The sequence below is a fragment of the Haliaeetus leucocephalus genome, unplaced genomic scaffold (genome assembly GCF_000737465.1).
Source record: "Haliaeetus leucocephalus isolate CR32 unplaced genomic scaffold, Haliaeetus_leucocephalus-4.0 Scaffold1, whole genome shotgun sequence".
NCBI classification, from domain to species: Eukaryota; Metazoa; Chordata; class Aves; order Accipitriformes; family Accipitridae; genus Haliaeetus; species Haliaeetus leucocephalus.
The window spans coordinates 13,229,904-13,256,708 of NW_010972437.1; the positions used below are offsets into that span (position 1 = coordinate 13,229,904).

The window sequence follows — 26,805 nt, forward strand, 5'->3', positions numbered from 1 at the left end:
ATGAAAGTTTATCAGAGCTGATGTATAGAACCATTTTTCTCATGATCCTTTCATATTTGTCTTAGGTCTCTCTTCTTGTCTGTGTATTCATAAGTAGCTGTTTTCCAGTGTACTACTATACTACCATAGTGAAAAACATGTACCAGAGAAGAGTGCACAAAAGTTGTCTGATGACATTGTTAATAAGAAAGAAGGACCCTTCATCTGCCCTCAGATTGCTGTGTACAAATCCTATCAATTATAATGAAAAATAAGGAAAGCAGAAGAAATATTTTGTCTTTGAACTTTAATTTCCCCACTTGCACTTCCTTTTCCTATTTAAACATATTAGAGATTAATTCAAATACTAACTCTTCAGAAGGTGTTCATCAACTCCAAGTGGCTGGCCATTGCCATTAATAGCTTTATTTTATACATATACATACTACATATGTGTTTTGTAAAAGTTCTTCTGTTGATTGATAGGCTTGTTGGGATGAGTGTTAGAATAATCACCTGCTGTATACACTTAATTTAGATGCTGTATACAGTGCTGTGCCATAACATGGATTTCATAGTTGTGTGTTGTAAAAAGTAAAGGGATGAGCATGTAAGGGCAAGCCAAAAGCTTAGATCAAAAAAATAAGAGAAAACCTAAAGAACAACTGTTGTTAATGCACGTTTGACCTTTATACCACTGATTTTCCCCATGGCGATCAATGACGATGTAGAAATTAACTGGCTATTGTCAGTGTGGGTGTCTTCCTTCTAATTCCTCAAAGTGTAGGCAAGTACCTTATGCTTCCAACTACTAAGATGTTTATGGATATTCATTTTATAGTTTAGTATTTTATCAGCTTATATTTATCAGGTGTTGATGCTATATATTAACCTTCTGGTTTGTTTTTCTGCCCTTTTTTTTTTTTCTTCTTTAAATACAGGAAATCTTTATTTTACAAATGCATTCCTGACAGAGACCTTTATAGAAGTTTTGCGTTTAAACACAACTTATCGCCGTGTTCTGCTTAAAACTACCATAGATATGCCAAGGCACATAGTAGTCGACCCAAAAAACAGATACCTGTTCTGGGCAGATTATGGGCAAAATCCAAAGATTGAACGTGCATTTCTTGACTGCACCAACAGAACAGTTCTTGTGTCTGAGGGAATTGTCACACCTCGTGGGTTGGCCATAGATCACAGCAATGGCTACATTTACTGGGTGGATGATTCCTTAGATATGATTGCAAGAATTCAGCCTGATGGTGGTGATGTTGAAATTGTACGTTATGGCAGTCGCTATCCAACTCCGTATGGTATCACTGTCTTTGGAAATTCTATGATTTGGGTGGATCGGAACCTGAAAAAAGTCTTCCAAGCCAGCAAGGAGCCAGGCAATACTGATCAGCCAACAGTAATACGAGACAACATTAATTGGCTAAGGGATGTTACCATTTACAACAGTCATTTCCAGTCACGTTCACCCCTTGATGTCAACAACAATCCTTGTTTGGACAACAACGGAGGCTGTTCTCATCTGTGTTTTGCCCTGCCTGACATGCAGGCACCCAAATGTGGTTGTGCCTTTGGAACACTGGGTAGCGATGGAAAGAGATGTTCCATTTCAACTGATGATTACCTGATTTTTGCTCTTGAGAATGCCCTCAGAAGTATCCACCTAGATCCTGAAAATCACAGTCCTCCCTTCCGCACAGTCAACGTGTTAAGAACTGCAGTGGCCCTGGATTTTGACAGCATAAACAACCGAATATATTTTACACAAAGTTACCCTTCAGGGACAGGAAGAATCAGTTATGTTAGTATTTACTCAGGAACTGGCTCTCCAACAGTAGTTGCATCTGGTAAGTGCACTGAAATGTGATACAAAGTAATTGGATGTTGAAAAAAATGGACTGCAGCACCTAGCACTAGCTCAGCAGGTATTTTTATGCTAATGGTCAAGGTAGACTATTTAGTTAAGATATCTGATGAAATGCTCCTTTTGACTCTTCTCCTCAGTTTTTTCCTCTTCCGAGATTCTTATTTCAACTTGATCACAATGAAATGGAAATATAAACTTGGTTAAATATTATTATATATATAAAATTATATGTAATAAATTAAAATTATATATAGTGAGTTAATATTATGGAGTGAGGGATGATTCCTGCTACTTGGAGAATAGCAACCAGAACTAAGGTCTATGTGAGAAAAAGGTATTTGTAACCCTACTGCATATGCAGGACTGCCTGCGTCCTAAGTATTAGTTCTTTAGATTTTTAAATGGACAAATTTGCATTGATACCAATGGCATTTCAAAGAGATCTTTGGTGTTGCCACATTATAACAGATGAAGAGTATTGCAGTATCTGAGGAAACTGTACTGAATTTGTGTGGTTTTGCTTGCATGTGTCTAAGACCTGGGGACTCCAGATGGCATAGCCTTTGACTGGATCAACAACAGAGTTTACTACAGTGACTACCTCAATCAGACTATCAGCTCAATGGCTGTGGATGGATCTAACCGCACAGTGATTGCCCGGGTTCCACGACCAAGAGCCATTGTATTAGATCCCTGCAGAGGGTATGTGTTGCTATTCATATACTTTATTTTGACTGCAGGTGAAACTACAATTCAGACTTTGATGAAGACTGCCAGATACTTACTGTTCTGAGTCCTATGTTCCAGCTGTGCATAACTGTCCTAGATCTAACTCTTTAGGTTTAAGTTTTTACAGCTGATCTCAGCCTCAGAGATTTGAATTTTCTTCTGAGGTTTTTAGAATATTTCTGAATGTGTAGTGCATGAAGCTCCACTTAGTGAGGGTGGGAGCCAGGTACTGGGGATAAATGAGAATGATGTTGAAAGCAGGTGTTTGTAAAGCAACTAATCATTCTCCATTTGCTGTGTAAGGCAGAAAAACAAAGGGTATTTGTTGAAACCAAGATTTCTTCCAGAATATCAAATCAGGATAATCAGGTGGTGCTGCCAAGAGATTTCTCTATATAGATAGATCTTTCCCTTTTTCTGTTGCATTTCATGAGTGCCTCAGAAGAATTTCTGTTTCAGTATCAAAACGTTCCCTGAGAGGATGGGGGCATTACTGTATTATATTGTATTTCTATTTTCATTGCTGATTTTACTGTATTTCAAATGAAGAAATATAAGAAAGAGATTAATTGACTTTACTGGGTTCTCATGGGAGCTGGAAATACTTTTCCGAAGTTCACTCCAGTGGACCCCAGTGATCTCTGCTAGAAGATTCCCTTGTCAATGTGGGCCAAAATAGAGGAAGAAGTTCTTTTCCACTAGCTTTGCACGGCACACTTCAGTGAGGGACACCAGGGTGGAAATACCCTGGAGCAGATAAGAGCTTTGTGAGCTTTATTTGCTGAAAATATAACCTTGTAATCATGTTATTGACAGGTACATGTACTGGACTGACTGGAGTTCAAATGCAAAGATAGAACGAGCTACGCTTGGAGGAAACTTCAGAACACCTATTGTGAGCACCAATTTGGTATGGCCAAATGGGCTTACCCTGGACTATGAAGAACAGCAGCTATACTGGGCTGATGCAAATCTGTATGTATTCATAACACACTTGTTGGTTTATACTTGGTTAATTTTTTAATAGATCTATTATTTATTTTTCCTCATTTTTTAAACTGTTTTTCAGCATTTCAATTGAATTTGGTACTTTTTATTATGGAATGTTAGGAGTTACTTAATAGCAATGAAATGTCAAGTCTTGATATTGATGTAGAACTACTGTGCAATAAGAAGTTTTGTTATGCCACAGTGTAGATTTAGTTCATGGCTTTATGGCATTTGTACCCACTGGCAGTTTGTTCATCTTATGTGCAACTCAGGACTTTTATTAGCATCTAACAATCCCAGTGCACATTTTACATCACTTGTTGCTCGTGGTTAATGCTTGTCACATGTGGAATTTGGCATGATGTTCTTGCTGCTGCCTACCAGATAGAACTCTACCCTTCAATTTATGCTGCCAGAATTTCTGCTGTTAGCAGGAAAGTTGTTTTGTTTTGTTTTGTTTTTTTAATTTAGTTTGTATCCAATGAAATTCACTCATGGTCTCAGAGAAATCACTGCAGCAATCAAACCTTTCCCCTCTGGTTCCTTCAGCATAGCAGTTCTTTTGCAGGCTTCTCCTTTGCTGTGACAGAAAAGTGATGTCTGTAGCATAACAACTTTTACCATCTGTGCCTCTATTGGATCTTCTAGGAGGAAGGCATTCTTATTTGGATTCATTCATCTGTCTGCAGGAAGGCAGGGCACCTGTAATAGGACCCTCTATTTTAAGGGGAATGCAGGATGTCAAATGAGACATTCTCTTTTCTCTTTCAAACTCCGGTTAATGGAGATAGGAGAGCATATACTTAAATAGTATGAAGTCATCTTTATTCTGACTTTCATGGGGAGGGCCTTTACCCCTTCAAAGGGACAGATACCAGCATGGGGTAAGATATGAAGACCAGACTCAAAAATGACAGTGGTCCTTAGCTCTGAATGCACCAACGGAACAAAAGGGTGAGCTGTATATTCTCCATTTTTACTCATTCTCCTCTTGTTTATGCTAGTGTCCCAAAGGTGCTATCCCTCTTTCTCTAAAATAGGTTTTCTATTCCTCTTGTTGCCTTGTAAGTATTGTGATACCATTGGGCACACACGCAAGTCTTGAGATACATCTCAAGTAGGTAGAATGTATGTACTAGTTTTATACTGTTCCTTTCCTATATCTTCACGGTTGCTGCATGCAACATAGTAAGAATCCCTCACCAAATAGCTTGCTGACAGGGCTCCCCCTAAAAAGTTCCCTGTGGCATGAAATTACCTGAGCCTGTATTGCAGGAGAATTGCATTTGAGCTTCTTTTCTTTTGTAGCAATGCAATTTCATAGAAAAGTGCCTTCCTGCACTTTTCCCACAACTGTTGTTTCACATTAAAGCTTTTGCCTTATAAAGTGTTGCCTATTATTATTTTCCTGTAATAGTTACTAAAATTCTGTTTTTTCTTCTCCTGCTTATATGAAATGCAGCTTTTTCCTTCCTACTAGTGATGACAAAGGAGACTAGCTGTTCAGCTTGTTGAGAACTTTCTTATCCACTCATTTTCTCTCATTAGCCATTTCCATTCTTATTCAACCACACTGGTAATCTAGTAAATGCCTTAAATACAATTGGTAATAATTAAATTTTGTCTGTAGCGGAGACTTAAACATACAGTTGCTTTGAGGTTAGATAAAATAAGTTCAAGTGATTTTCTTACTGCTAATGCTAAGTTGTTGGAGCATTTCTGTGTTTTTGTGAGAACTCTTTTGGTGGCTTTAACTGAAGGGTGGAGCTTCCACTTGGAGTCTCCAGTAACAACATTTGGCCCTTCTGACTTCACAGGCAAGAGGTATTGACTACACAATGATGAACAGGGACAGAAGCTGCAAGTAGGAAGGAAATCACCAGATGTGATGTCTTTAGTCCCACAGCTTCCTTATCCTTACTCTCCATAGAGCCATTCTGGGATTCTTATTAGCTTCTGAAAAGAAGCTTGTGCGTGAGAGAGGCCACAGGCTCTTAAAGAATTGTTCTGTTCCACTGACATTGCATAAACACTGCTCAACTTCTTAGGCATTATGCCTTTATACATAAGCATACACACTGTCCTATCTGTCTGCTCTTTAGAGATGAGTATTAAGAGCAGTGCAATTGAATGATGGCATACTTGATGGAGCAAAGACAACCCAAAGTGTGTTCTTTCTGTTTGTAAGTGGTTGGCAGCCTTGCCATGAGAACGTTACGGTGTGACTGAACAGCAAGATGTTGGGAGCTGGAGGCAGGGAACAGCCTTTATCCATGCTCATTCTTGTTCTACTATCTTCAACTTGCTGACAGTACCTCATCTCATTTTCAGCAATTACTTGTATCTTGATGTTTTTCTGTCAAGCTCTTTCTCTTCCTTTGAATAACCCCATATACTGTTTGTTAATCCTTCTCTTGTAATCCTCAATGCAAATAACTTTTGAACATCTTCCATTTTCTCTTCTCTCATGCTTTATTCTTGTGTGGTCTGCCTATCTCAGACAGGAATCTGTGTGGTAAAAGGAACCTCTAGCATTTATCATTGTTTTATAAACAATGCTTAGAAATAATGTCCTTGCATGAATAGTGCATATGGAGTCTCCTGGCATCAGCATGTCTTCTGCTTCCCCACTGACCTTTGCTGAAGTGGTCATTAAGGGTGGGAATGGCTGAAGGGGAGAAGCAGTGGCAAGGTGGTTGCAGGTCAGTAGTGCTGTCTGTGTGAGTAAGGAACGGTTCACATACAGCAGAACATGTCTATCACAGAACTTGGAGTTGAACCCTGATTTTCTGGGGCTCCTTGAAGACTTGTTTGCTGGAATTTTGTTTACCATTGCAAACACTGTTCCTAAGGTAGAATCGAAACTGGAAGATCAACTGGGTAGAAATGTTTATCATACACTATGTATTTGTGGCTATTAGATGTTATATATGAACTGGCTGTTATACATTAGAACTGTTTTCCCTCCTGTATTCTTACATGAGAAATAGCAGAAAATACATGTTTATAGTCTCATGAATTTGCTTGCATTTCCTGTGTGTGTAAATTTGGATCTGCAGAAGATAAAACTGAAATGAAAACATGTCTCATTTCATGGGACTGTTGGTTTTCTCCTGGTACAAGAAGTCACCAATATTATACCCATTCCAAAAGTGTATTCTCTCATGAAGTTTTGCATTCATTTTAGCTCTCAGTGGCATAGTTGTTTAAACATTTCAATCTTCAGCCCAATTACTTCCAGTACATTATTGTGTCAGTATTACAGAGCTGCTACTCTGCATCACTATTGAAGCCATAGATTGGAAAATTTGAGATTTTTAACTCATAACAGCATCCTACATATTGGTGCACATTACTGAAATGGTGGATACTAGTTGCTAGACTAATTAGGGCATGGCTTTATACATAAGTTGAAAGACTTCCTTCTTTTAAGATACAATCATTTCTTTGTTATTTTAGGCAGAAGATTGAGCGATGCACTCTCACTGGTACAAATCGTGAGATAATTGTTAGCACTGCTCTGCATCCATTTGCAATGACATTGTTTGATCAACACATATATTGGACAGACTGGAACACACGAAGCATTTACCGAGCTAATAAGTATGATGGTTCAGATCAGATTGTAATGATCATGAATCTTCCACAAAGACCGATGGATATTCATGTCTGGGCAAAAAGTAAGCAGCAACAGTGTACCAACCCTTGCAACCAGTTCAATGGTGGCTGCAGTCACATCTGTGCACCAGGTAAGCTGTTAGTGTTGCCTGTATTAGAATTCATAGTATAACAACTATAGTCACATGGGGACAGCTGAAATATTTCTTAGTGTTCATAAATGTTTAATATTTATTTTATTTATAAATGCAATCAAAATTATTGCCATTCAAGGTCATTGTGTTTTGCCAACACACCTGAGGGTTGTGTCTGAGAATCCTCACAAATAAAAATTATGTGTTTCTCTAATTTAAACCAAAACATTTTTTTCTGGGATTTTAACTTTTTTTCCTCTGGGATGAGACATGAAGTGAGCTCTGCAGCATATGGTTACATTAGGAATACGTACTGATAAGCTGTATGTTGAACAGATGTTTCCTACCACATATTTAAAAAACCTTAATGGTCACTATTTCTTTATCACATGATATTATGAAGTCTTTCCCTAATGATTAATTTCCAAAATAAATGTTTCTGCTGCCTCATTTTAAATGTTGGACAATTAGTAAGAAGACAGCACAAATTGATTTCTATTTACACTGTGGGGCAGGTGTCCTTTTGAGTCATGGACTCCAGAAACATACTCTGTATCATCAGCTGCATATTGGGGTGAGACTTGAGTGTCATCCCACCTTGTATCTCTCCTTGTGCATGTGTAAGGACAGAGTCAAAGTGCTCCAACAGGTCACCAGTCCAGGTGGCCAGGAAACCAGAATGGCAGTATACCCCAAAGAGCATACCTGTTACAGAGCTGTTTTGTGTGTTGTGGATTTTTGGAAGTTATGATCCTTGACTTAAAAAAAACTCATTCAGTGCCTGCTTTCATTAGTAGCATCTTAAATGCCTTTAGAAATCTGTCTTGCCTGAAAACAACTCAAACTTCTCATTGATTTTGAGAAGAGCAGTTAGTCTAGTGCAAGGAGTTTTGAAAAACATATTTTGATTTCAAGGGATAGAGCCTCAGCTGGTGTAGCTCTGATATTTGAGAGCATCAGATGCCATCTTGGTGGCACCCAAAAACTATCTGGACAACAAGCAAATATTAAGAAACTCCAAGTTCTGATTTCAGTTCCTCTAGGGAGTTCTGAAATAACTCTTCTGATTTTTAATGGGTTTGCATATGCTTAACTGAGATAAAAATCTGGCTAAGTCACCATGCTTCTGTCTAAGCAGATAAATCTTACAGGAATTGTGAGAATTTCATTGCCTTTTCCAGTGTTACAGCTGTGAACGGTTTCATTGAACCCTATCTAAAGCGTCAATATTAAATTTGTTTCATTTTTTGTCTCCTTTTTTTTTTTTTTTAAACTATCGAACATAAATATAGGTCCAGCTGGTGCAGAATGTCAGTGCCCCTCTGAAGGTCGCTGGTATTTAGCCAATAATAACAAGCACTGCATTGTGGATAATGGTACCAGGTGTGATACTGGTTTCTTCACATGTCTTAATGGGCAATGTGTCTCCGAGAGATGGAAATGCGACAATGACAATGATTGTGGTGATGGCAGTGATGAATTGGAAAGTGTGTGTGGTAAGCATTTAAAATAACTGCATGAGGAAGCGATGCATACTCCTTCATGCCTGTGCTGTATTCTCAAACAATTTTATGGCTTTATGATCATGAATCTTATGGCTGTAGTTCAGAAATGATCCCTTGCTTGCTCACAGACTTGAAGTCTGAATGGCTACTGTTTTGCTCTAGAATCCAAAAGCACTAGAGTATTGAATTTTTATCATGTATAACCAATTTCTACTTTGTTTAATTCAAATATGTATTTTACTTTTCACGCAGTCCGTTTTGCAGCTGTGTTTGCCCTGGCAGGTAAAAATATTGTGATTTTACTTGCTACTTTGTCAGCGAACTTAGATTACGTTTTATCCATGTATGTCCTTTTTTAAAAAATTTTTTTTTGTTGTTATTTCCTGCAGCTTTCCATACTTGTCAGCCAACAGCTTTTACGTGTGGTAACGGGCGATGCGTACCCTATCATTACCGCTGTGATCACTACAATGACTGTGGAGATAACAGCGATGAGGCTGGCTGTTTGTTCCGAACATGTGACTCCCACACAGAATTTACTTGCAATAATGGAAGGTGTATATCCCTTCAGTATGTCTGCAATGGAGTAAACAACTGTTACGATAATGGCACATCAGATGAGAGAAATTGTCGTAAGTTTATCCTAATTACCTAGTGCCTATTTGAGACTGATTCTTTAGACCAAAGAAGAGGCAAATGTGTTTGTGTGTGAAGAATTATGACAAAATCAGCAAAGAGGATAAAAGATGTCTGTATTTACATTACAGATTTTGCTTTGTGTTATTTGAAGCAAATAGAAGTGTTAAAAGATATTCAAGGTATCCTAAGATATTACATAGGGACTGTTGCTTTAAATAGCCTGCCTTGATGCAACAAATGCTCATGCAGTGCTTAATGTTAGGTCTTGTGGGTAATCCCATGGACTTCAAAAAGATTATTTCAGATTAATTGGATGCAGGGTTTATATTTTTGCAGGATTGGCCTGGAATTTGACAGTGGGTTTTTACTTTGTGTCATGCTATATTAATTATACTAGATTTAATCATCAGGAGTGTGTATTGTGACACTTATACAGAGACAGTTTGTATTTATTCTGTTTAAAATTTTATGCCTTAGCTCTCAAAAAGTTATCGGTTATGTTTGTTTTCCTTAAGATGTAAACTGTGATTAGTTCAATATTGACTACTATTGCAGTTAATCAAACTAATCATGTCTTTGCACTAAGATCACATCCCTCTGTGGAAAATTTATATCTGGAGTTAGAGAAATTAATGAAAATGTATTCAGAGATATATTTTTTTTTTTTACATTTTTGCATGCACGGTGATTTTTATTTTTTTAAAAAGCATATTATTTGTAACAATTTTTTTTATTCCCAGTGTAATCTGACTCTTTGGGATTCCTGGTCTATTAGTCATTTTCAGTTGGTCTGATGATTCATATGGTACCAGCTGTTGCAAACGCAGGCATTAGAGTGTGAATACATGTCCATTTACATTCCCTCACTCCCAAGTATTGGCATGTTTCTTTGCTCATGTTTTTGTCAGGATTTTTGTCAATAAAAGCAATTGTCTAGTTGTTTCCGTATAGCACAAGCTGTATGAGTGCACTTTTGCAAGTGAGTGACATGGGACTCTCTTTAACAATATTACATATCTTTCAATGAGATACAGCTTACAGTATTTAAAAAAGCTCCAAAGAACTTCCGCTTTTTTTTTTCCTTCCCCCCTTCAAGCGGAGCGCACTTGCCAGTCTGGTTTTACAAAATGTCAAAGCACAAATATTTGCATTCCTCGAACATATTTGTGTGATGGTGATAATGACTGTGGAGATATGAGTGATGAGAGCCCTACTCATTGTGGTAAGTTAATAGGGCCTCAGTTACTTTTCTTGTACTTCAGTAATTTATTCCACTGCTCTTTACCTTTGACATAACTCCAACTGTTCTCAAAACATCTACTCTTGTAATACTGAAAAGTTATAAGGTATATGCATTGTGTTATTAGCTCTCAATTACCTAAATCATGCTTTTATCTAATAAAAAAGATCATAATTTTTTTCATAATTTTTATACAGTATTTGAGGGATCATTCCTTTTGCATATTCTGCTCTGTATCCTTTATGGTTTTACAAGGTAATTGGCACTAAAGTATTATACTGAATTGGCTTTTTCTGGAACTTTAACATTAGAATATTTTTCCTTCTAATCAAATAAAATTGTATATTGTCTCAAATGTAATTTCAGCTCTTTCATTCAGTGTATGTATGCCTTAGCATAGGATTTGTTGTTCATTGTAGCTTCCAGTTAATGTATAAAAGTGTCTAGTTTTCAATCAGCCTTAATAACAAACTAGCTTATTTTTGCTAGTACACACATTTTTACTAGGTAGTAGTTAGGTAGTACGTTTCCCATATAAAATGTTTTAGATCAGTTTATAAAACACAATGGATATTTTTGGAGAATGATTTATTTTTAGTATTGCCTGAGTGGATTATTTTTGCTTTCACTAGTTTTCCTAAAGGTACCTGCCTTGAATTAACTATGCCACAATTTTTCTAAAATATGAGTTCAGTTTTTCTAGCCAAATGTGGCCACTTTTATCTATGGACCCCTAAATGTCAAAAATGCGTGGCTATATACACAGGCATAGTGAGTCTTGTGCTGCTCATGAAAGGTGTGCTTTGTCCCTTCTACTGTTTATGTCCCAGCAGCACTGCTTAATTACATAAATTGAGAAGTGGTGAAGGGCAAGAAAGAGGGAGAGAAAGGGAGAATAGGAGATGAAAGAAGCCCCAAACATTGATGAGCAATGTGTTAATTGCCTTTGATTTCCATTATTAAAGGCACATAGAAGAGCAAGTTAAAAGGCCAGACTGGGTCCTTTTTGGTATCTTGAAACCATCAGAGGGTACAGGAAAGTATCAGTAACTGCTGAAGAAATTATCAAACCCTCTATACATGCTAGGATCAAGGGGCTCAGGCGAAGTCCAGAAGGAATATTTGCAGCATGCTTAGCTAGAACTATTCAGTGTTAGTTTGTTCTTCACTGCCATTAAGAAAAGATTCCTACCTGCAAGTGAAGAAAAATCGGTGGGAGAACAAGGAAAGCATTATCTACCATGACGTATTACTTCCTTACTGCACAATTTGATTCCTTGTAAAGCATGAAGTCTGCTACTGCCTGGTTTGGGCACTGGAGAAATGCATATATTGGACTGTAGTCATTTTCTTGTGCATGAATCTCAAGCATGAATGTAGAACATATTTACAGTTGCTGCATGCGATCCTATTTCCAGGGCAAATTCTGTCTGTGTATTAGCTGATACATATACTGAAGGAGAGAATTAAGTCCATTTTTTGCATACAAAGATCAAGCTAGTTTGTACAATGAACTCTTTGCAGATAGGCTGTGAAAAGACATCCTTCCTAGCATAATTTTTTCTCTTTCTTTTTTGGGATCTGTAATATTTTTGCGTAACATGGACTCAAAAGCAACTTAAAACAAGTTGGAAAGGTAACAGAAAGAAAGAAGTCATACATAGGTTTTTTCTTCCAGTCTCACTGACTTGCACAAATAGTGAGTTTCGTTGTACATCGGGACGTTGTATTCCTGCTCATTGGTACTGTGATCAAGGAATAGACTGTGCTGATGGCTCTGATGAACCTGCCTCTTGTGGTAAGTTTACACTCAGAAGATACAACACGATGAATTGTGAGAAATCAGTAGTTTCTCTTGTAGGCAGCAGCTTGAATCCAGACTAGGTGGAAAATAAGTGTCTTCTGAGGTTTATTTTACTGGCTCTAGATGATCGGAGTGACTGAGTAATTCAAGTCTTAAATACTTAAAGCTGTATATGGAATATGAAGGTTTTTAATTGCCACAACTGACGGCTGTTAACAAGTGATTACTCTTAATGTATAACCTCCTGTCTCTTTATAAGACTGTGACGTTGGTGAATCAAGTGACAAAAAGTAGCAAGTACTTTGATATTGTTTTGGATGTAAAAGCAGATGTCATGCTGCACAGGAAGTGTGTGTGCAATGTTGCATTTGGGGAAAAAAGGAATGTGGGATGCAGAGTAACATTGTCGACACAGTATGAGGTAGAGTATCGTAGTATTACAATAAACAAATCCTATATGTACAATAGAAACTGATAGTAATAATCAGTGGAGGGGGGAAGAAGGTGAAAAGAAGTAGAGTAATCTCCAGGGAGGAAGAGGAGGGACTAACTGAAGTCACTGAGAATTGATCTTATAACATAGTCATTATTCTTACTGTAAAAGTTGGCATAACACAAGGCAGAACAGATTCTTCTGTGATTTGTGCAGGTCTGATACCTCACTTTGCACATTGCTGGAGTTGCACCTTTAGCTTAAGAAAATTTCTTGCAGCTTATACCTTCACTGTCTTACACTTAAGCTTCTATTTTACACTTCACTATCATAAGATTCTCTGTAAAATACCCTCCTCAGTAGATTTTCATGGCAGTGCAGGTTAGTTTAACAAGCAGAGTGATTGTGTTCATTTTTAAGTGCACCAGATGAGGACTTGTTCAAGCGACCAGTTCACATGTGATGATGGCAGATGTATTCCAGCAACATGGATCTGTGATGGTGATAATGACTGTGGGGACATGAGTGATGAGGATCAAAGACACAATTGTGGTAGGTGTTTAATGCAAATGGATACTGCACTTTGTTTATTTGTCCTGCAGGCATTTTTTTAAAAAACAACCGACCAATCCCCAAACTCCCACCCTCTGCCAATTTTTCTATCCATAAAGGTACACATTAAGCATGAGGTACACTCTTCCTTGTCCTGGTTTCAGCTGGGATAGAGTTAATTTTCTTTCCAGTAGCTGGTATAGTGCTGTGTTTTGTATTTACGATGAGAATAATGTTGATAACAGACTAATGTTTTAGTTGTTGCTGAGCAGTGCTTACATTAAGTTGAGGACTTTTCAGCTTCTCATGCTGCCCTGCCAGTGAGGACGCTGGGGTTGCACAAGAAGTTGGGAGGGGACACAGCCAGGACAGCTGACCCCAACTGGCCAAAAGGATATTCCATACCATATGATGTCATGCTCAGCATATAAATGAGGGGGAAAGCTGGCTGGGGGGCCACTGGGCCACTCAGGAACAGGCTGGGCATTGGTCAGTTTGTGGTGAGCAATTGTTTGTCATTTGCATCACTTTTTTTTCTTGGGTTTTATTTCTTTCCCTTTTTGTTATTTTCCTTTTCATTACAATTATTATTTTTATTTTCATTTTATTTCAGTTATTAAACTGTTCTCATCTCAACCTATGAGTTTTCTTACTTTTACCCTTCCGATTCTCTCCCCCATCCCACCAGGGAGGGGGGAGTGAGCGAGTGGCTTTGTGGTGCTTAGTAGCCAGCTGGGGTTAAACCACAACATTTTTGTACCTTCATTTTCATTATATTGAATTAAAATTGAATATTTTACTGGTTAAAAAAAAAAATTGTTCTAATTTTGCGATTACTCTTCTTTGAATTGTTGAGTTCAAGTGGAGATATAATTAACCTGGGTTGTTTGTATCATCTGAGCAGCAATGGCAGCTTCAGTGGAGATACTCCCCGATCATCACACACTACGTCTTATATATATTAATAACCACATGGTTTTGGCATAATTTCTTTAAAAATTAGTGAGCAAAATAAGCATGGCTGTTTAGAGGGTGAACAAAGGGAAGAAGGTTCACCAAACCTTGTCCTGCTCATTGATTCTTTTCACAGCATCTGGATACACTTGAAGTCCTTGCCCTTTTTAACTGCAGTGGTGCTCCCTTTGCTCCCTGGAGCACACAATACCTTGAACAAAGCAGGGGATAGAAAGCCTAGGTCTAATACCTGTTCAGCTGCCAGAATATCTAGCCAGACATATGAAAAGCTTATACTGAGAATCCAACAAGATCCAGAGTTTTGCACATCTCAGTATTGCCTAAGGAATCCTAAAGTGCTTTGGCTCCCAGTCAGCCTCTGTGAAGAGGAATGGTCAGTGAAAATTAGTGGGAATGTGTAGGAGTTTTGTATATGAGAGGGTGCAGTGGTGTCTATCTCTGCATATGCAGCAGAGCACAGCTTTATTGTGGATTATGGGTGGATATTCAGGCTGTGTTTCTGTGAGGCAGGGGAGGGTGTTACATACACACAGTATAACTTGGTGTGTCAGTGAACATGCTTTTCTTCCAGCAAACCGCAACTGCACAGCAGCAGAGTTTACATGTGCCAACAATCGACCCCCACTCCGGAGGTGCATTCCTCGGTCATGGATTTGTGATGGCGATGCTGACTGCAGTGATGCATTTGATGAACACCAGAACTGCACACGAAGATCTTGCACAGAAAATGAGTTTACCTGTAGTAATGGCTTGTGCATCCGAAACACATACAGGTTTGTAACTGCCTGAGCTGCTGCAGAAATTCTAAAAATTGGTTAAAGGGAAGCAGCTAATTCAACCTTTTTTTCACAGTACTTAGTTGTTAAGTAGATCTGCATATTGTAATGAAACTATTTATCTGCTCTGCCTTCAGGCATTGGTTTTAACTTGAAAATGCTCTGGAATTTTCTATGTTAATATCCCCAGTGCTCACCATTAGCATTTAATCCTTTTTATTGTGCCTAGTAACCTCTCCTGGGGTGATTCTGTTCAGCTTGTAATGCATACAGGGATTACAAGCAGGACTCACAAGATCAGACTCTATATAATATGACCCTGATTTCTGAAAGTCTTTTCCATTGGAGCTAATAATATCTGACCTTCTTTGGAAATGAGGAGCATATCTATCCATCTGCCCCAGAGATAATGGTTGCTGCCTTATATTTGAAAAAAGTGTTCATTCTTCTTCAGATGTGACAGGCGGAATGACTGTGGTGACAGCAGTGATGAAAGGGGATGCATCTATGAACCATGTCAACAGCACCAGTTTACTTGTCTGAATGGGCGCTGCATTTCCAAGGCCTACATCTGTGATGGGGATAATGACTGTGGTGATGAATCTGATGAGCTGGAACATCTCTGCAGTACACCAGAAGCGACCTGCTCTCCCCATCATTTTAAATGTGACAATGGAAACTGCATTGAAATGGTTAAAGTCTGCAATCGGTTGGATGATTGCTTAGATAATAGTGATGAAAAAGGATGTGGTATGTGTAGATTTATTTGTATTGTCTTATTTAATTTAAAACGCTTAGGCAGCTTTAAAAAAAAATGAACTTTTAAGACAATTGCTTAATTACAATCATATCTATTCCATGGTTGTCTCAGAAGGATAAGAAATGTATATATCTATTTTTTTGTTTTAATTAAATCATACTTATATACTGTTTAAGCAAACTGTGAAAATTAGCTAATTGTATAAACTAAATATTGTTTATACATTGTTATTTATTGCCCTTACATTTCCAAAATACACCATTCATAAGTGTATATTTTGCACTCTGTGTTTGGTGACAGACCTCAAAGATGCTAGAATAATTTTATATTAGATTCTTTTCTTTGCTCCTTTATTACAACAGCCCAGATTCATACTCAGTGTTTTCAGGGAGTAGCAGGGAGAGACAGACAGAGGGAGTACATTGGAAAGTGACTGCACTATTTTCTCTGCTGGCCAGTTCCTTGAATAAGAGCTCCTTTCCTTCCCCAGGTATAAATGAATGCAGTGACCCTTCAATCAGTGGATGTGATCATGACTGTACAGACACACAGACAAGTTTCTACTGTTCTTGTCATCCCGGATACAAACTTATGTCTGATAAACGGACTTGTGATGATATTGATGAGTGCAATGAAACTCCATCAGTATGTAGCCAGATTTGTGAGAACACAGCTGGCTCCTACATCTGTAAGTGTGCCCCAGGCTATATCCGGGAGCCTGACGGAAAAAGTTGCCGGCAAAATAGTAATATCTCCCCATACCTTATTTTTAGCAACCGTTACTATCTGAGAAATCTTACAGCAGATGGCCAGTCTTACTCTCTCATTTTGCAAGGACTGAGAAATGTGGTGGCACTGGACTTTGACAGGGTGGAAAAGAGGTTGTACTGGATTGATGTGGGGAGGAAGGTCATTGAACGAATGTTCCTAAATGGAACAAATAAGGAGGCAGTGATAAGTGATGATGTGCCCAACGGGGAAGGTATCGCTGTTGACTGGGTTGGCAGGTAAGAAAATACGCTTTCTGTCTTTCTGGGCTACTAAGGAAATGATGTATGAGGGAGTTTATCTTAGGGGTTTTCTCCCACTTCATATGAAAATCCCAATGAGTGCTGAAATAGTTTTGGATTGTGGATGCAGTCTTAAACAATTGCTCTGGAATTGTTTATCAGCATCTAATACATTATGTAACACTTTTCTTTAATTGCTCTTGTATCTAGTATACCGAGGTTATATCAGAGTTGCGCGCTCAATAATAAAGTAGTACATATGACCCTTGGTAAAGACTTGTTAGGAAACCGTTAATGAATAGACTAGGCAAGCAGGCAGGTGGGATGTTACATGTGGCTATGGCTTAGGGATTTTGAGCTTAGGTTCTTTATTCCTTTGCTAGCAGTTGTTGGGGTTGGGATGCAGGCTTTCCTCTAGGCATAAACAATATGTTACAACAGGTAATTAGATTCCAATGAAGTAAGTAATAATAAACATTAATGAAATGTAGTTCCTGTACCAATGCGAAGAGCATGTTTCTTCTGCTTTTGAAAAATGCGTCTTTAACTGACACTCAAACAACATGATCCACATTATTTGCTGTAAGGAGGACAGTATAAGGGTGAGGTAATTGCACTTTGCATTATGGTCATTTTTTTAATTGCCTGCTGTGTTTCAAAAAGTAGTCTGATTTACTCCCACAGAAACTCAGTCCTTATGCGGTACCCTCTCTGACAGTGTTCTTGGCTGTGTTTCATCAGGTTTTGCTTTCTGAGTGCACTACTATCCGTATGAAAAATTTAAATATCATGGATCAGACTCGGCAAAATAATGGTTAAAAAAGTCACATTTGGAACTTGTATGAGAGTGTTTATATGAATATATCAATATAATGGTTATTTTTTTTAAACCACTTTGTCTCTAAACCTAATGATAATTAATGTTGCCAGCAGTCCCAAATGTTTTATGATTCAGAGAGGTGAGGAAGGAAAAGCCTAATTTTAGCTGAAGTGGTCCTAACTGCCCCATTACTAATACAGTTGCTGAATTATTTCAGCTCCCATTAGTTATGCCTTCAGTGAGTTTTTGTTTAAGTGTTTCAGAAAGGCTGAAGGACAATACAATGGTTGATGAGTTTTTCTGCTCATTTTCACTACAGGGAGAGGACTGGAGGATGCCATGAGGTGCAGGTTGGGGAAGACTACCTTCTCCTCCTCCCTGGTGGGAATGGTACTGCTCAGGGTGGTGTAGACAGAGACTGTATCTGTCAGGCTATTTCTGGTATGGCTCTATGGATGCTGGAGCTGACCAGCTGTGCAGACAATTTCAAAGTAGCCTACTGTAGTTCTAATGAAATTAAACGCTTTCTTTTGTTGCAGGCTTTTTAAAAACATCATTTCAGCTTGCATGATTTCTTTGATTACAGCTGTGTATAATTCCTAGGCAAAGTAATAGAAGTGTTAGAAAATTCTAGGTGAAGTTTAAATTAGGCCATCGAACTCCTTAGGAAGTTTCAAAGGAGAACCTGGCAACTGTTCTACCTGTTTGATGAGAGCAGAGGTGGCAGCATGGAACAGATGATGATTCTCTACACCACTCTACAGCCTTGGTCACAATCCATTGTGCTGCATGTCTGTTTTCCTGCTCCTCTTCGCTGGCCATTGTTTGTAGGAGACAAAGGGAAGAGAAGGGGGATTTAGGAATTTATAGGCAAATGGCATATTATTACTCAACTGGGCAACTGCAAGTTTGAATTTGGCACCAATGACTGTGGATGCAGGAACAGCAGGAATGAAAGGGGCAATCTGGAGCATGGTGTAGAAGAGATGTCAGTACAGTATGTGTATTCTTCCTTTACAGTGGATATATTGCTTGCAGGAGAAAAAAAACCTGTGAAATTTAAGATGCTGTGAAGCAATATAAACCAAAAAAATTACATAAGAATAAATAAATTAACTTTAAAACATTTCAGAAAATTGTACTGGGTGGATGCCTACAAAGATTGTCTCTATGTCTCTGAACTTGATGGAAGATTCCGGAAAAAACTGGTGGATCGGTGTGTGGATGCCAACAACACTTTCTGCTTTCAGTACCCCAGAGCAATTGCTGTTCATCCAAAATATGGGTATGACATTTCAAGAGTGCTTTTCCTTTCTTTTGCAAATAGTCTTGCACTGTCTCTGAAAATACGAAATAAATTTTGGCTGCCTGTACTTAGATTTGCATGGCATTAGATCTTAGTTGCAGCTTAGGAAAAACAGTAGCTTGCCTTTTGTAGGCATATGTGCAGGGCTGTCAGATATCATTGACAGTGGAATTTGGTTCCATGTGGACAAGGAAGTTTTGACTGCAAGTCTAAAAAGGTTGATAGAAGTGTGTGTGGTTTGATAGACAGTGGGGCTGCCAGTTGTATTCTTTGAGGACAATTGTGATCACCCAATTGTCTGCTGTAGTAGTTAAAGTAACAAATATGTTAACCTTTTTCTTATCTTCCTCAATCTCTGCTTTAGTTCTGTTGCAGGAAATACTATATTTGGGGTGTGGCTTCTAATATTTACTTCAGCATATTTTTACTGCAGTCCTAACTATAAATATTTATTTGAACAGACAGATTTACTGGACAGACTGGGCAGATCGAGCCTATATTGGACGAGCAGGCATGGATGGCAAGGAGAAGACAGTGATTATCTCTACAAAGTTGGAGTGGCCCAATGGACTCACCATAGATTACACCAACGACAAGCTCTACTGGGCAGATGCCCATCTAAATTACATTGAGTACGTACACAGAAAAGAAACAATGGAATAACTGCTCATGTCAGATTGTGGTGGTAGCATTTATAGATGCTGTAAGCATCTTACATATTTCTACCTACTGACTCCATAGGAAACCAGAGTCAGAAAGTCTGGAGTAGTAGATGTTGTGAATCACTAGATGATGCAGTAGCCTAGTTCCTATATTTGCATCCTAGGTCCCACTGGAAGTGGTCCAAAAATTATAGTGAAAAGATTCACAGTCAGTACTTGAATATGCAGCTTTTCTATATCTAGATGTACAACCTGAACCAAAGCAAAACTGAGTATAAAATCACCCTTTTTTCTGATTCTCTTGTTTCTGCCTATAGATAAGAGTTGAATTGTAACTGAACTATTTGTGTGCTAATAAAAAAGTATACAAATCTTTATAAGATCTTTCAAGGTTTGTCCCTAGGTATGACATGGAATTTCCTGTTAGCATATGGGGGGGGTGGGGGTTGTTAATCAATAAAAATCTGTTAATTGCTTCTAGTGTTAGAAAATTTTCACTTAAATATGAGTAAAAATGAGTAACTAGTATTCTGGTTCTTGTCAAGGCATTGTAATACTTTAAAAACAATCCTTTGTATTTATATTAGTATTTATATTTGTATTCATATTTACACATGTATTTAAATTTATATTTACTTCTGTTCTTTACATTAATTCTCCTGGCAGCTTTTTCTGTGCTGAGGTGTTAAAAATATCTTTTTTTTTTTTAAATGTATGTTAATTACATGTACGTTTCTCTGTCTCTTGCTTTTTCTCTCTTGTATTTCATAATTTTCCCCTATAGCGATGTGATAGTAAAAATACAAAATCTTATTAAAGGTATCTCATCAGAGGAAGCTCTAAATCAGAAAGACGTTTAAAATTTAGGAATATAGGAGGCCTGTTATTGTCTTAAGTGTTCCATTATTAGCAGTTTGAATGATCCAGGCAAGCTTGTCTCCCAAGTGACAAAAATAACTTGCTGTAAGGCAGTAAATGTGCAAAATTTCATTGGACTAGCTGATATGCTTCTGTGGGAGGACTTTACATTTCAGTGGATGTTCCTCTATTCCATTTAGTTGCCTGAAATAACCTGTTTTACTTTCCTGAATATCTTAAAATGAATTCATTGAGGACAGTGCTCTATCATTAGGGACTAAAGAAGCTGCAATGCCACATTGCATGATCCTGGTCACCAATAATGAAGTACCATAAGCATACATAATAAAGATGTGAAGATGTTTTAGCATTTATCTGAATGTTTTGCACATATTTTTCTTTGTGTAGGTACTCTGACCTGGATGGACATCATCGTCACACAGTATATGATGGGACTTTACCTCATCCGTTTGCAATAACAATTTTTGAAGACACAATATATTGGACTGACTGGAACACAAGAACAGTTGAAAAGGGAAATAAATACGATGGATCGGACAGGACTGTTCTTGTGAACACCACACACAGGCCATTTGACATCCATGTTTACCATCCATACAGACAGCCATTTGGTGAGAAAACTGAATTAGATTTGCATTTAGAGGGTCAGCTGTTAGCCGAAGACTAATTGTAAAGGGTTGTACGTTCACTCAGCTTTTGCCTTTCCTGAGGGGAATAAAATGCACGGAGTAAATGTAGGTCTCTACTTGACATCATGAATTGCCTTTTCATTGAATAACAATGACTGGAAATGCATTATTTTAAATTAGTTTCTAAAACATCATGGCTTAATGGCATGCATTTCCTGTATATGAAATCATACATGTTTCTCCCACTATGTGCCTACTTATCTAGGTTTTGTTTTTCAACTTACTACATTTAAGTTTTCAATACAGTATTAGAGTATTAGAGGAGTCTGTTGTAGATTGAGACTGTTGTGTCCCGGGATTTGCAAAGTATGGTAATATTTATTCTTCTGTTTTACCAGTTAATAATCCTTGTGGCACAAACAATGGTGGTTGTTCCCATCTTTGTCTAATAAAAGCTGGTGGTCAGGGTTATTCCTGTGAATGTCCCGATAACTTCATGATAGTACAGTTCGGCAATACAGCTCACTGCCTTCCAATGTGCTCTAGCACCCAATTTCTCTGTGCAGACACTGAGAGGTAAGTCCACTGCTCGCCATCTTTTTTTCAGTGTCTTTTTAAGGATATATTTTACAGTTTAGTCTCTTCAAAAGAGTATGAAATTAGGTATTCCTTCTGCTCTCACTATGAGTTTGTAGTGTGCTTGCAAAGACAAAGCCAGGACCAGACAGGCTTCCATTTTGGAAAAATACTTCTAGACTCCTTGTTTAAATAGTACTTTTTTTACCTTTCTTCCTGTTTTATGACGCTGCTAATGTAGTAAAGTTCAGGTTGTTAGAAACATGTACCTCCAGAAACCATTTCCAGTTGGATTCACAACCCTGGAACCGTCTCTTATTTTTTGTACGTCTTTTACAATGTATCTGTTTTCTGCCAAATATATGCTGTCTCCCAGGAAAGCCATTTAGCTGATGGGGGCACATTTCCAACCCTTTTTCCGAGAGAACAGCAGTGGTGGGAGATGAATGGTTATATAAGAACTACTGTGCTGATATTGTATCACTCTGGTGTGCTTATTAGGTGGCTCTCTGAAGCAATGTTACAATGATAATCCCTAGTGAAATTCTTGTGCAAAAGTTCAGATGGCTTGTTAAAAGGTTGCCTCTTTAAAAATCCAATTGAAGATTGATCTAAAGAGAGATGGTTACCACAAATACACATAAAAATTAAATCCTTATTAATTTGCTGTGAGCTTCCTACTAGAGGCCCACCACTATAAACTGTTTCTGGTGACAGTATTCTGGCATATTTTGTTAGCATTTGACATGAAACAGAAGACATGAAACTCAAGGTGTCTTGGAAATTACAAGAAATAACGCTGAGACAAGACTGTCTTTTGTGCTGTCAAAGGATGGTTGTACATCTGTAGAGACATATCCTCAAGAAAGAAAACACTGTTTCCTCTTTGTAGGTGTATTCCTATCTGGTGGAAATGTGATGGACAGAGGGACTGTCGAGATGGCTCTGATGAGCCCCCTACCTGTCCGCACCGATACTGTCCTGTTGGTCAGTTCCAGTGTAATGATGGGAACTGCACAAGCCCACATTTCTTGTGCAATACCCAGCCAGAGTGCCATGACAGATCAGATGAAGATTCTGTACTTTGTGGTATGTTACAATTAATAAATTTAAGTGTTTTGCCAGTACAAGATGTGTAAACTGTATATAAATTTCAGAATTGTCTCTTTTTTTACAGATGAAAAGCTGAGGTAGACAGATGCAGTCTTTTCTAGTCTTGTACCTGCTAGAGCAATTCACCTCAGTGCAAAAGCAGGGTGAAGGAGACCAAAAATGTACTATATCAAACCAAACATTTTCTATACCTTTGAGACAGATTTGTACTGGTATAAATTACAATATGAGGTATAAAATACTAGAAGCAGGACTCATTTTGTTTTGTTCCAAGTAAAGCCATGGTGAGTATGAGGAATCTAAGGCTTCCTAATGCCCAGGTCAATCTACCAGGTATGCTAATTTTCCCTGTATTCTAGAGCTTTGTGTGATGGGACAAAATTATTTCACCCTCTGCATTGCACAAAATCCAGTGCATGTGGGCAGATATGTTTAGGAGAGCTGTTTGTGATGGCAGTATTTTAGAAGTGTAGCCTAATTATGCTTGTGGAATAGTGTTATTTCCTTAAAACTCTGTCTTATTCCACATACTTATATCTAATTTAAAAAAGCACGTCCTTCATTCTCTTTTTGTAAATAATGTAGTTCTGGCAGTTGCAAGCTTAGTAATACAAAGGGGAGGTTGTGATGGGGAAAGCAGTGTGGTTGTATAATTGATAGTTTAATTGCCTTTCATTAGCAAAGTGTTTCTAACAATGACAGAATTAAATTAAAAGTCAATTTTACCTGAGTTTCAAATAGGTAAGCTCTTAAGTGTGGCACAGGGGAATATTAAACAAGTAGAAATGTGGCAGCTGCGTAATGTGTCACTGGTTTTAACATACTGGGTACAATAAAAGTCAGTTTAGGTCCATATGATTTCTTCTGCTCATCATCTCATGCATGGGAATAGAATCCTTTAGTCTAGAAAATGTATGGAAATTATAATATACAGTTTCGTCTTGAACAGTTTGGCAGTATATGTAAAAAAGTAGTAGGGTGGTGTCCAGTAAGACATACAAAGTCTGGAAGCAGAGATCAGTGTTGACTCCAGTGCTGATTTTCATAGACCTTCAGAGGTTCCCTCAGTTTGCCAGCATTGCTGACATCAGCTTCCAGTGCTTTGGCCTCTGGGATTAGAGGCTGTACATTTATAGGTTGTGGAGCTGATATTAGCATGGTCTTCTGCTAAGTTTTCTGACATGTTCATTCACAGTCAGAGGAACAGGCTCTTCAGGCAATGTACATTTAAGTTGGTAGCATGGCCAGAGCCACAATGTCACTTAGCTTCTCTGTGAAGTGACTGGGAGCCCCTGCCTCAATCATGTTTGAATGCTGGGTTTATTCCCCTCTGCTTTAGGAGAAGATAGTATCTGTCTCACTCCTAGAAAAATGTAGAGCCTTAGTGAGCTTGTCTGAAGATGCCTGTGGGAAATGTGCCATGTGCCATTAGAAATCTGTACCTTAACTGGGCAAGCAAATGTGATGTTGAAAATTTTTACTGGCTTTCTTCTTCACTTGTGGTGTAGACATGATAACTGCTCAATTGACATAACAGCAGCAGATCATTCCTGTAAATTTCAGTATCCTAACAGCCAATTTGTATTCTTTCAGCTAATCACCAGTGTGAAACTCATCAGTGGCAGTGTGCCAATAAACGATGTATCCCAGAAGCCTGGCAGTGTGATAGAGAGGATGACTGTGGTGACAACTCGGATGAAGATAGTATTCACTGTGCCAGTAGAACCTGTCCCCCGGGCCAATTTAAATGTGACAATGGCCGCTGCATCCCACAGTCCTGGAAGTGTGATGTGGATGATGATTGTGGTGATAACTCTGATGAGCCATTCCACGAATGCAGTAAGCACACAGCTGTAGTAAGCTGCGTACATTGTAGTGCACCAAAAGCAGAACAAACCGCATTACTTAATTTTCCTGAGGTTGAAAATTTATTGGAAAGGATTATTTTCTGCAAGCTAATTGAAGTCATGTGTTAGACTGTTAAAAGAGTGTTAGAAAACATAGAGGCTATGTGATAATTTACTAATTATTCGTGAAGGGGAGAAAGTTTATTTATGCTGGCCAGATTATCAAGAGCTGGCAGCGTCTCACTCTGACTTGTTTGATGCTAGCAGCATCCTTTGCTTGGCCCCTAACAACACTTTGTAAAAAGGATACATGCTCATCCATTGCCTATGTGGAAGCAGTGAATGCCAGTTCACCAATTTTTACTTTGTTTCACTTTGACGTATGACATATGTCATACTTTTTACAAAAACAAAGTAAAGTTTCATTTCTTGAAGCTAAAATTTCTCATGATGATAGGCACATGATTTGGAAACAAAAGCTTACAAGGAGAACAAACACAGAGCACAGTCTAGCATATGTTTAACAGCAGGATTTTCCTATGTGCTCCAGCATGTCTCTTTGAGTCACTGGCGATCTGGAAGAACTTGTGACCAAGTTTTTGCCATCTGAGGACAGCTGCCTCCTCTGGCTTCCAGGTTTGGAGCTTCTATTACCACCGTTACCAGCTCTAAATATTTCAGGGAAAAACACACTGAATATCAGTTGAACCTGTCCTGGCTTTGTAGCATATGCAGAATACAGGCAGCATAGATTGGAAAAGATAGTAAAACCAGATACATTTAACACTTCCTCTTTTACAACACTGAAGTTAGCAGATAGCTCTTTTTAGTAGAAATAAGTGACTATGAATTATAACAGATTTTGAAAGGCAGACTAGCAACAACAGTTTAATGGCTAAGTGACACTAACTTTGACAACTGCCTCTTTCAGTGGGCCCTGCCTATCGGTGTGACAATCACACACAATTCAGCTGTAGAACCAACTACCGTTGCATACCATCATGGGCAGTGTGCAATGGGAATGATGACTGCAGAGACAACAGTGACGAACAAGGCTGTGGTATGTTCAGGGAAGGTCATTTCAACATAACTTTGTACCTAAAATATTTCTCCAATTTACAAACACCTTGATTTTCTGAAAATCTTTAGTAATAATGTACCTGAGTATATTTTGTTTGATATCAATTAATTAGCCTGGTAGTTATTTGTCTTCAGGAAAAATTCTATGTGCAGCAATTGATTGTGCAGTTCACATGTTTATGAGCTCTGAAGATCAGGATTTTATTATTTTGCCCGATATGTCATCAGATGAAACAGGAAATACTTTTATTTGAGCTGAACTATTTTAGACAATTACAACTGTCAGTGTTTTCTACATTTACTTAATTAACCTTCTGTGCTGGTGAAACTGTCAGTATGGGAAATATGATGATGCTTTCCCAGACCCTTGATTTGTGTTGAAACCTCTCATACACTTATACACAAAGCTTAGAGGACATCAGATCACTATATCAGAACCAGGAAATACTTGAAAGTGTAACACACCATGAGGTCAAGATGCCTTCCTTTGACAGTACTAAATTTATCTCTGTGTTTCCATCTCAGTTCTATATACTTATTTCAGCTGTTTCTTAATCAATTCTGTACTACTTGGCCCAGTTTGTGGCACAAACACAGAATCATAGAATCATTTAGGTTGGAAAAGACCTTTAAGATCATCAAGTCCAACCATCAACCATGCCCACTAAACCATGTCCTGAAGTGCCGTGTCTACACGCTTTTCAATACCTCCAGGGATGGTGATTCAACCACTTCCCTGGGCAGCCTATTCCAATGTTTGACAACCCTCTCAGTAAAAAAATTTTTCCTAATATCTAACCTAAATCTCCCTTGCCTCAACTTGAGGCCATTTCCTCTCGTCCTATTTCCAGCCACCTGACAGAAGAG

At 38.2% G+C, this 26,805-nt stretch overlaps 1 protein-coding gene across 1 annotated transcript in view; it reads left to right on the forward strand.

Moving 5' to 3' along the window:
• The window catches only part of LRP2 (low density lipoprotein receptor-related protein 2), a 134,076-nt gene that overhangs the window by 76,644 nt on the left and 30,627 nt on the right, over positions 1-26,805 (forward strand). Inside the window, exons 39-57 of the mRNA XM_010569474.1 lie at positions 921-1,841; positions 2,398-2,563; positions 3,407-3,565; positions 7,040-7,329; positions 8,625-8,828; positions 9,227-9,469; positions 10,573-10,698; positions 12,395-12,514; positions 13,374-13,505; positions 15,052-15,253; positions 15,711-16,006; positions 16,507-17,023; positions 18,979-19,131; positions 19,614-19,784; positions 21,081-21,304; positions 21,721-21,898; positions 22,791-22,987; positions 24,605-24,850; positions 25,790-25,918. Coding sequence (XP_010567776.1) covers positions 921-1,841; positions 2,398-2,563; positions 3,407-3,565; positions 7,040-7,329; positions 8,625-8,828; positions 9,227-9,469; positions 10,573-10,698; positions 12,395-12,514; positions 13,374-13,505; positions 15,052-15,253; positions 15,711-16,006; positions 16,507-17,023; positions 18,979-19,131; positions 19,614-19,784; positions 21,081-21,304; positions 21,721-21,898; positions 22,791-22,987; positions 24,605-24,850; positions 25,790-25,918 — 4,674 coding nt within the window. The remainder of the gene's footprint in view (positions 1-920; positions 1,842-2,397; positions 2,564-3,406; positions 3,566-7,039; positions 7,330-8,624; positions 8,829-9,226; positions 9,470-10,572; positions 10,699-12,394; positions 12,515-13,373; positions 13,506-15,051; positions 15,254-15,710; positions 16,007-16,506; positions 17,024-18,978; positions 19,132-19,613; positions 19,785-21,080; positions 21,305-21,720; positions 21,899-22,790; positions 22,988-24,604; positions 24,851-25,789; positions 25,919-26,805) is intronic.